This window comes from Populus alba, chromosome 5 (genome assembly GCF_005239225.2).
Source record: "Populus alba chromosome 5, ASM523922v2, whole genome shotgun sequence".
NCBI lineage: Eukaryota > Viridiplantae > Streptophyta > Magnoliopsida > Malpighiales > Salicaceae > Populus > Populus alba.
This window is the reverse complement of record NC_133288.1, coordinates 19319255-19330957: the sequence shown is the minus strand read 5'-3', so window position 1 is coordinate 19330957 and position 11703 is coordinate 19319255. Positions and strand designations below refer to the sequence as shown.

The 11703-nt window shown below is 34.5% G+C and overlaps 1 protein-coding gene across 1 annotated transcript; it reads right to left on the bottom strand.

The window, feature by feature from the left end:
- Positions 1 to 1285: 1285 nt before the first annotated feature.
- On the bottom strand, positions 1286 to 5759 carry LOC118061748 (conserved oligomeric Golgi complex subunit 5). The gene is made up of 3 exons (XM_035075299.2): positions 4518 to 5759; positions 3326 to 3799; positions 1286 to 2417 (listed from the first exon to the last, which is right to left on the bottom strand). The coding sequence occupies exons 1-3, from the start codon at positions 5655 to 5657 to the stop codon at positions 1479 to 1481; spliced, it is 2553 nt and encodes an 850-aa protein (XP_034931190.1). The 5' UTR covers positions 5658 to 5759; the 3' UTR covers positions 1286 to 1478.
- Positions 5760 to 11703: the final 5944 nt, after the last annotated feature.

Here is an 11703-nt window from a genome sequence, read left to right as displayed (position 1 = left end):
AAGCTGATTTTGATGACTTTTAACCAATGTTAGATCAACGCAGGAGAACTGAACACACGGCACTGAAATCTGGTGAAGCAAAGGTTCCGTCTGTGTTAAATCTTGGATTTGGATAACCTATTGCCAAAACCCAGCAACACGACTGACCTAGATTTGTAGATGGTTAATTTAACCAGTCAGAATTTCCATCTGTGTTCAAAGCCTCCAGCCATTGCATTTCCTGCCTATCTATTTTCTGACTAAGGTGGCAAGTAATCGTTTGTTGTTAAATTTTTAGCAAAAAATGAAAAATGGCTTTCTTTTACCAGCATCGTCAAGAGGAACTGTACCGCTGAGCTTGGTACAAGTATGTATGCCTGTGCTTGGACGGATTAATATTCCAACTTACCATCGAGGTGGTAGTGGGTAAGGTCAAAAATTTGCGTACGTGATGGTGTGGATTCCAGCAAAACAAGGGGTGGTGGTGTGTTTACACCACGCTTGTTCTTGTTGAACTAGGAGATGGTGGACCAAGAAGGGACGGAAAACAAGAGAAGCCCAAGGATTAGGTTGTCATTTTCTTCTTTCCAGATGGAGAGATTTGCAAAGGGGAAGGTATTGTTCGTATTTGTTTTTACCTTTCTCTTGTTTCTTCTCTCATTTCTCCTTCCAACCAAACGAGGCAGATTTGGATTCCATATTTTCCTCTCCTTTGCTTATCCAACACTAAGATAAAAGGGAATTCAAACCTGATTCCGACTCCTCTTTTGATTTCTCTTTCTCCCTTTCTATCCTCGGTTTCATCGCAATAACCTAACATAGCTTTAGAGAGTAAATGCACATGAAAGCAGGACAGAGACAGCAGGCTGCAAGTGAGCTATCCAGTTCCCTTGGGCCTTGAGAACTCAATATTCAAGTTGATAAGCGTGGAGATTCTAAAAGCTCTGAAAGAATCATCAAGCCATGGAATATAAGACTGATATTAATACATAAACCACTGGCTTCATTGTTCCTAGAATCCCAGACTGTGTAATAAGAACGCAAGTGTTCAAAAAACTTGTGAGATTAGATGCTGGTATGCTGTTCGGGATGAGAGTTGAGTTAGAATTGTAAAAGAATCAAATAACTTCAAAATTCCTATATCAGAAGGTAAAGGTGAAAAATGACCAAGTTGTTCAAGAAGCAAATGTGAAATTTCTGCCCTGATAGTAAAAACAATTAGACATTTTCAGGAACAAGTAGCTTGGAGTTTTGACATTTTTCCTGGAGAATTGATTTATTCATTGAATTCCGTAGTTACATGCACTTAGCACTCAACAAAAATGACTATATTTCAAGCGAAGAAAATTATATGACGAGAAAACTGTACCAGTGGCGCAAAACTAGCACCACTCTGTAGGAAGCTTCCTCGACTAACACATACATTAAAGATTTATGGAAAACCTTCACATGAAGTTAGAGGTCTAAAATTTGCTGATTTACATGGTGTTTACTTGTTATTAATGCTTTTGGGACACGGGGGCATTCTCTGTCAACAATGACCCTAATTGATGCATAAGAGGATATACAGGGCTAAATTCCTTGTCTCCTCTTGATCTAACCTTTGCAGCATAATCATCTAAAGTTGCTTTGATACCTTTCCAAATCTGATCCTCCGCTTGAGAATCCAGCCACAGTGAATACTGCAGAGGTGTAAGCCTGTTCCTTTGCAGTGGTGATTCCAATTCATCAGGGCCTCGGGTGTAAAGGTGGTGGAGTATGACACTTGGTGGCAGATCTTGAAGTAGAGGAGATGCTCCCAACTGAGATGTCTCCAGGAAAATAAGCGGCCGGAATGCTCGGAGTGCCCGGTATGGTGGTCCAAGTTGCTGTACAGGAAACAAATACTGGCCTACAGTTAACTCCAGCTCAGCCATGTCTCTAGCCATCCTCAGTTTCCCTGATTCTGAAAGAGGTCGTACAAGAGAGGCATGTCTGATAAAGAATATCAAAACCCGTGATGCCATACTTCTCACAAGCTGGGTGCATATAGTTTCTGTCCCAGCTGTCGTAGCACTTGCTGAAGGTAAGAGCCTAGACAAGAACTCAGTACGAAAGTGAAGAATGCACTTCTGCAACTCCTCCATGTAAGGTGAAGCATTGTTGTCCATTGCAGCATCCATACCATGAGAACCAAAGTTCTGGTCGTGAATTTGCAGGATGCATGACTCAAGACGGTCATTCATTGCTTTGAACAGGGGAGTCACTGAGTCACGAGCTACCCCATATATTGCACCCAGTGCAGGAGACAACACATCCACTGCGATAGCAGGCAGCCCAGCAATCATAGATGATATACGTGTATGAATTTCTTGTAAATGCTGGCACAAAGCAAAGTTCCTGATTTGTGCTGCAGTTGCAGGACCTGTAATTTGGCGTGCCTCGTGACCTGCAGATATCTGAAATTCCAAAGCAATTTTTTATATATATGAAAGGACTTCTCCACCATAAAAATAATGAGAAAACTGCCCCTTAAAGAATCCAATTACATTCACTTTGAAAATTCTTCATTGCTTTATATTATTTTAAAGTGCACAGCCACATAAGTAATACACAGCACAGTACAGCAAGAAGATCAAATGAAAACAAGGGCGAAAAAAGTTTACGGCATAAAACCTACTCTATCCTTAAGTTCCAGCATTTGGGAATTTATCAGAAATCAAACTGAAAACACCATGAGATATGAAGACACCACTAGCATTAAATCACCAGATTTAGATAGCACACTTAATAAAACTATGATGACAGTTGCTTTGCCTGAACCAAGATTTTTAAGCGTGCAAAGCTAGTTAACATGATGGTACAAGAAATTAGCCACGTGTGACCCTTTGAATAAAACAAGAATTGCAATTACAAATAACAATATAATACAACCAATAACAGGAAAATAATTTTACGAGGAAGTCTTTATCACACAACCAAACTACACAAACAAGACATGAAAAATTTGTCAACCATTAGATTGCGGGGAGCATGATGGGAACCCACTGCGGACACCATGATATGATGGTTTGCATTTCTTCTACTTGTGCTCAGTGTAGTTTGGTTTATGTTGTTTAGAATTGCGCTAATTTTACATGGACATATCACCCAAAAAAATTTATTTGCAAAAAAATAACGGGAAAAAAAAAAACACATCAAGCCCAGGATCAAGGTGACGCTCAAGTAGGATATGCAAGTGGATTATTTTTATGTGTCATAGAGATAACAACTCCACAAATATAACACATGATATGCCAGAAAATACGAACTCATAACGGAGAAACCTGAACTAATAAAAAAAATACTATTTGTTTTACCAAATTACCTGGTATTCGACTCGTTCTGAAAGCAGGAGCAAAACCTTGCCTATTTCACGAAATACAAGAAGAGTCAAATGCCCATCCAATTGGACTGCTTCTACCTCTTCCTGGATACGGGAGATAATTCTTGAGATTTGTTCTTTGGAAGGAACACTCCCACGGCTGGACACTGGGAAAACAGTGTTCACAAGATCTGAAAGGCGACTTAAGCACATAGCCAAGAAAGCTGTCTGGAATATTTCAATGGCAGTAACCATCTGTTCCTTTCCGTCCAAAGTAATAGCTGGTAAAACCCCTTTGACATCTGTGTCACGTGAGATTCTTTCAAGTAGATTCTCTGTCAAGGAGAAGAGTTTAGGATAGCCCATAGCAAATATCTCCTTAACAAAACTTGATGCAGTGAAAGCAGATTTCATTTGGCTAGCAAAAGCCTTCACAAGTGCCTCCCAAACCCGGTCTGTTAGCATGGGATCACCATCCTACAAGAATACCAGCTTATTGTAAGGATGAAAGAGATGGACAGAAATGTGGCAGAAAATCAAGCAGCAATCAAGGTAAAGGCCAGAAGAAATCTCCCTCTCTCCACAAAAATGCGCAAGCATCAGAGTTTTTCTTTGTTGGATTTGTTTATGACCCATAAAATCAATCAAAAAACAGGAAACCTTCAATACAACCTGAACTACTTAGGAAGCTTTTATATGGCATAATCTAGAGAACAAGGTACACAAAATTACTATATCTGATTATTGGAAATGAAAAACACCAAGAAATAAACGAGTTTAGACTATATTTCGCTAATCCACTGGATTGCTGGATCAAGTGGGACAGTGCATCGCTTTACATGAGTCCATAATAGGCCTGCTGCCTACTCCTAATGATATTTCTATCTAGACATCAGAGTGGTCGAATTTGCTATTTAAGGATACATAGATTCAACTATATTCAACAACAGGGGATCAAAAACTTCGTTTTGTGGTACAGAGATATGCAGAGGTTATTACATTACAAACTAGCGCTATCAACTTCTAGTACAGGATCAACCCAAAACAGAAGAATAACACTACAAGCCAATTAAAACCCTGCTTAGCAGTTCACACGGCAAAAGGCACCACGATCCATAACCAATATAGAAGCATTCATATAAAACCAGCAAACAAACAGAAACATTCTGAAACCAAAATCATAAATCCCTCTCACCTTAATAACCTCATCAAGCAACAAAACATGCGTAAATGGATCCCTCTTCTTGGACAACACTCTCTGCAAATGCCAAACAGCAACAACAATAGAATGCAACCGATCCATACAATTCCCCATTCTCTGCCAAAGTGCCTCCCTTGCTTTTGCCCCTCCTCCAATCTGTGGAGTCCCACTCCCTCTTATCCCTCCTGGCCCATACCCACCACCACTCGCAGAAATCGCCTTCATATCCAATGCCAAGCCCACACTCTTCACTCCCATTCCCTTATACTTATTCACCAATTGCTCCACAGTCACCTTCAGCTCTCCTAAATTATAGAAAACTTGCAACCCAGTTCCTACTTCTGCCTGATTCAATCCTTCCATTCCTCTCTCTAACACTTTCATGGCTTGGCTTCGCAGTTTTTCCCCAATTTCTTTAACCCAATTCAACTCTTCGTCAACCACATCAATTCCTCTCAAATCATACTCATTACACATTGTCAAGATCTCGTAATGTAATTGCGCTGCCTTGGCAAGATCCAATTTTTCAGGCTCTGATTCTGATGCAGAAATTAAATCTCGAAGCTTTTTCGACAACCTCAGAGCGCGAATAGTGTGTTGTAATGCTTGGTTGGTACGATGCAAGTTGGAGAGCTGGATAGTTTTTGATTTAATAGCGTTATGGGGATCAGAAAGCTCGGATCTGACGCGGCGAATGGAGGACTGCATAGAAGAGATGGCCGATCGGAGGGTGGAGAGGGAGAGTTCAGCGTCTTTAATGGAGGAGAGTTGGTGGAAGAGGTGGGGATGGCGGGAAAGGACTTCGGAACGGAGTTGGGATTCGAGGAGGCGAATGGCATGGTGGAGGTGTTCGGCGGTGGAGGCAGGGGAACCAGAGGAGAGGGCGGCGGAGGAGAAGGAAGTGGAAGAGAAGGAGGGAGAGAGGAATGGGGAGAGGAATGGGTCTTTGGAGAAAGAGTCTAGAGGTGAAGCAGAAGAGGTTGCGGTGGTTGAAGATGGTGGAGGAGAAGAAGCAGAAGGGGTTTTGAAAGTGGAGAGGCGTTGGAGAGGAGAAGAGGAGGAGGGAGAGGGAGAGGCGTTGGTGCTTATCGAGGGGAGTTGAGATCTCTGGACTGCTGCTGCTGCTGTTGCCATTTTTCTTTAAAAAAAAAAAAAAAATTGTTTTAAGGTTTAGAATCGATTTAGGGGATGGAGAGCATTTCTCCTGGGTTTATACATTTTGATGTTGCTGCCGTCGGAGACTTGACTCTTGAGCTCGCTTCATCCGAAAAAACTGAAAAATAGACAAGAGTACAATCTGGTCCCTCAATTATTACCCGTTTCTTAATCGAGTCCTATGTAAGTTTTAAGTTTGGTCGTATGATTATCGTACTTCTACCAAAAATACATAAAGTGGTAAGGGTAACTCTGCAAAATGTACATGAAAATGCGTTTAAAAATATCTTTTTATTTTTTAAAATTAATTTTTGAAATTAGTATATGAAAATAAGTAATTTAAAATTAAAAATATTCAAGAATTTTTAAAAGTATGATTGAATCGAAATAATTGTTAATGATTTAATTATTTATTTTTGTACTAACTTATGAATAAATTATCTTAAGTGTATGAAAAAAGAGGTATTATCTTAGATTATAGTGTTAATGACTTAGAGTGTGTTTGGTATTGCTGTAGCTGTTGTGGTTGTGGTTTAAAAAAAGTTGTTTTATAAAAAGTATTTTTAGTTGAGGTTGGTTTGAAAAAAATAGGTGTTTGGTTAAAACTGTGGTTGAAATTGAGGTTGAATAAAAAATAGTTTAATATGTTTGGTTAAGAGTGTTTTTAAAATTAAGGTTATCAAATAATTTTAAAAATATATATTAATACTGATGGTTTTTAATTTAAATGTTATGGATTTAACTATTGCTATTACTTCATAAAATAAATACTATTTTATATAAAATTAGATAAAATATTATTAGGAATAAAATTGATTTGATATTACAGTGCAAGTGAATTTAATTCACTTTAAACTAATTTTTTTAAAAATATATATATAAAAAACAAAACACACTAAAAAAAATAAAAAAAAAAAGAAGAAGAAGTTCACGTGAACAGTGCAACTCATTTGCACTGTTCGCGTGAACAGTGCAAATAAATTGCACCGAGGCGTGCACAGTGCAAGTGAATTGCATTGTGCACGTAAATTAATTTTGAGAAGCAGCCAGGAGCTGCTTCTCAAAATTCACGTGTAAAACGCGAATTTTCATGAGCCCCACCAAAGTTTTATTGCGTTTTTAATATTACCAAACATATTGTTTGTTGTGGTTGCTTCAAACGCAGAAGCAACCACGCAAACAAACGTACTCTTACAAGCCCATTTGCTTTTGCGACGTATAAATTTATATGTAGGATCTATTAGACTTCATGGTCAAACTATAAGTTTTGTATAAGAAACAAATGCACGCTTTTACTGCATTTAAGAGAGAGGGAGAGAGAAAATTGTTTTTTATTGTCTTGTTGAAAGTTACAAAAATAACCTTCGAAGACGACTTTTTAATTCAACTTTTTTCAATATATGTCCTTTAGATTATTTTCTTAACATCATGCAAATAGTTCTTTTATTTAATACAAGGTTTTCAATTTTGTTATATCTAATATATCTCATCCCGTATTCCTTTTTAAAAATAAAATAAAATATAATTGATTAAATGGGGAGCATCCTCATTTTATCAAGAATAAACAATTAAAAAGCACTTTAAAAAAATATAGTAGCCATTACTTTTAAAAAAAAAAGAAATATATTAAAATTTTCAAATATTAATACATGAAAATGAAATAAAAATATTTAAAAAATTAATTTTTTTTAAAAATATTTTTAAAATATAAAAATAAATGGGATAGTATTACAAGACTCGTGTTTGCGAATAAGTTTCCGTACGTAGTCTATTCTAGAGTGTTTATTGGAGAGCTTACATGAATGAAATGAAGATTCCTAAATGTCCATAATAAAATGAGGAGGAAATCCTTTTGAACTACATGCCAAGTTTACTTTTGTCCCGAATTCGAGTTGCAGCAGTTTTACTGTTGTAACTTAAGAAAAAGATAAATAGTTGGTTTTCAATGATGGCAAACCGCATTTGGCCTCGTGCTTTTCTCTAACACTCAGTTCGTTATTGGCTTAGTTAGGGAATTGTGAGGTTAATTTTTCTTATACGGGTAATGTTTTTTTTTTTTTTTAAGCTGGAAAAATAGTAAAAGAAATAATTTTTTTTTTATTAATGTAGATGTTTTACCAGTTTAAGCGCAACTCAATTAATTTTATAGACCTTGAAATTTGTAAAACTCAAATTGATGATCTTTAAATAACAAATTTAAAGTTTTTTTTTTTCTAGTTCCTTTTCTGTTTTTTAATTTTAAGGTTTTTTTTTTAAAAAAAAAAAACTTTATCTTTTCACGGTGATCATGGTCTGAATAAGTGTTTGAAAATATAATAATAGTTGCAGTATAAAATAGTTTAATACTTAAAAATATATGAAAATAATATTTTTTTTATTTTTTAAAAAATATTTTTATATTAACATATAAAGTGATGAAAATTAAAAATAATAATTTTAAATATAAATAAATAAATTTTAGAACAACACGATGTGATCCGTGTTAGTAAACAGAGTATAAAAAACCAACATGTTTTTAATAAAACTTCATTATTATTAAAAAAAAAAAAAAAATAGTTGGCAACAGTTACAGAATTATATATGCTTAGTCAATATATTGATTATGATGATCCTAGGGCTGTTTGCTGGTGCAGGCAATTAATGCTTCATGTTCTCCACAAATTTTATGGAATAAAATAGCAGGTACTCGTGTTAAATTAATATTTTAAAATTTTATATATGTATATATAGGATTTTTAGAATGAAAGAATAAAATGATTTGAAATCAAAATTTATTGTTTTTATAAAAATAAAAAAAGATGTTAAATAAAATAAAATTGACAACCTTAATTTAATTATACATGTAATCAAATACCATTTTTAATTCAATTTTGTTTCATAAGCTATTTAAAAAAAAATCATTGCAATCACAAAATTCATCACAAAACCGAGCATACACTAGTTGGATGATGAGATCTTCGTGTGTAAATGAAAACTTTCATTTTCTATTATGAGAGGAAAAACAAAAGCAGCAACAAAAAAAAAAGTTTTTATTTTTTGATGGAATTATAATAAATATATTGAAAGAGCAAGGGGTTTAATCAGTGTTTTTACTACAATACCAAACTCATTTACTATGAATTGCACCAATAAAATGATTATTTTTCCTCTTAATCAAATAACATTCGGGGTAGTTGATGAAGGTAATAATGTCTTCTAATTTTTTTATGAATAATAAAAATGCTAAAATGCCTTTAAGACATGGTGTCTAGGGATGGTTTTGATTTTTCAATTTTGAATGCACAGATAGATTATTTAAATGCCTTTAAAAAAAAAAAAAAACCTTCAGTTAAGGGCTTCCTAAGTTTTTTTTTTATTTACTATTTTGTTGAGGGCATTGTAGTTTTTTAACTCAAATTAAATAATACTATATTTCAAAAAGATATTAACACATGCGAGATGTTTGCGCAATTCGATCAACATGTGGGGCAAAAATGATGGTAGAACCTACTCTTTTATTTACCATATATTGCATGTTGGTCTTCTTTGTTTTTTATATTTCTACTTTGGTGTTTTTTTTTTTTTTCTAGTTTTTGTTCTTGGATTTTTTTGTAAAAATTTTATGTATTTTTAATTTAGTCCTTTAATTTCAATCTATATATATTATATTTTAAAATTTTGCCCTTTTCTTTTGATTTCTTGTTTTTTTTTTTCTTGTCTCTTTTAATAAAAGTCTTACTAGTTTTCAATTTCATCCTTCAATCTAAGTCTATAGCGTGTTATTATTTTCAATTTGGTTCTTATTCTTTTTATTTTTTTTTCTTTTTGTTTGAATTATTTTTCTTTTCAATTTAACCCTCTAATCAAAATTTTGGTTATGATGATTCGGTTGATTTTGCTTTGAATTTTGCAAAGAATCTTGATTATCATGAATCTTATTCTTATAAAGAGGTAATTCATTACAAAGAGTCTTCTTAGTGGGTATTTGTTATAAATAAAAAGATCAAGTTACTTTATAAAAACTAAGCATGAGAGTTTGTTAAACCGCCATAAAACTATAAGATTATTGGTAACAAGTGTGGGTTTACAGGAGAAAAGATGGAATCATAAGGGTTGAGGATGCAAAGCGTAAAGCACACTTGGTTGTTAAGGGCTTTACATAAAAAGAATGTGTTGAGTTCAATTAAGTGTTCTCTCTAATTGTTAAGTATAGTTACACCCATATAATGCCTATTATTGTTACTTTGTTGACTTAAAGCTTGAGTAGTTGAATGTCAAAATAGTTTTCCTATACAATGAATTAAATAAGAAGTCATTAGTTAAGGTAAGGAATATCATATGTATTTATAGAAGAAGTCATTGTATGGCTTAAAACTGTCATCAATGCAGTGGTATAAATTTTTTTTATCCTTGGACATGGTTACTTTATGATTGACTATGACAATTATGTATGTTTAAGAAAGCTCTCAAATGACTTATTTTGGGTATAGAGATACATAAAGATCAAAGTATTGGTAAGTTATACTTGTTACATAAAAAGTATTTTGAAGGTACATAAACGTTTTGGTATATAAGAATGCAAGCTAGTGAGCGCTCCACTTACATCCCATTTTAGGTTATCGTTAGCTTGTCACTAGATATCGAGGAGGAGAAGGAGCACATGCCAAGTGTTTTTATATAGTAGTGTACTTGAAAGCATTATTAGTGTGATAACATTAGTTGGTTCTATTTAAGTCAATGCGGAGATTTGTTGATTTTGTTTTAATTTGTGAGTCTAACCGGAAAAAAAAAAAATTCATTTACTTAGTTCATATAAAAACCTAAAGTTGCTAAATTTTAGGATAAAATTTATTTATAAATATTTTTATTTTCTACACTTTAATAGCTAAAAAGAGTTTTGGGTTATTTTAAGATTTTGAATGAGAGAATAATTTGACATGACACCTTATAATTTTTGTTATTTTTTTACCGTTAATTTCTCATATGATATCACCCTCAAAGTAGATCTAAATTATTGAACCACATAAATGTCAGTTGTATTTTTTTTAATCATCTTTTATATATTGTCCATTAGCTTTAAGATTGTTTCCGCATATCATAATGTTGCTTTGAGAAAGGAAACACTGAAATTCAATTCCACAAAAAATGCGAAAGATGAAATTTTCGGATTGTAAAGACACGAAACATTGAATTTACCGGGCATGAAAACCTTATGGACTAAAATACAGTTTTCATCCTTTTTGATCTGATACATTTTTCTTCCTCAGTTCATCTGCGGAGATGCCCTCGTAACATTCCGAGGAGCTACACAGTAACATTGGAAGTCGAAGGGCATCTCAGATGAAATAAACCATGGCTAACACGAGACAACAAACGCCCTGCGATTCTATTAGAAGCAGAGATTTTGACGACTTCACCATGAAAATCAATAAGGGATAGCTGTTCACATTTATTTTCTCTACAAAATCAAATAATCAAATTAGATATTACATCAGTTTTCCTCTAAATTCCAATACAAACCCTCAAATCTGGAAACCCCAGACTCAAAAAGTTGAATACAGAACCAGATCAAAGAAAGAATAGACGAGTAGAAAAACCAGGCAGCCGGTAATTAAGTATTCATATGTGGCAGCCACAGCAGAGGTAGAAGAAGCAGAGAGTGGAAACAAGAACAACAGCTTCAGCTACATAGAGAACCTTGAAGACCAAGTTGTCTATTATGTTCAACTGAAAATCAAGACCACGTTTCCATTTGATGCCAGAGATTTTCCATGGCCACAGCTGATCCTTCTTCATCATAACCTTCTTCAACGACCATGTCTTCTTCGCCATTACGAGAATAGAAAATACAATACTCTTGCCCTTCTCTCTCTCTCTCTCTTGGTTTTGATGCGCCACATGTTTGTCTCTTTCCTGTTGTGTTTATATAATGTGGTTGCTTTGGTCTGTTGTGTTCGAGAGGCAAAAAAAAGAAAAAGAAAAAGAAAAGCACAACGAAAAAGGCAGGATTCTGCTGGCCGAGGATAGAACGAGGAGGGTAGTCTGG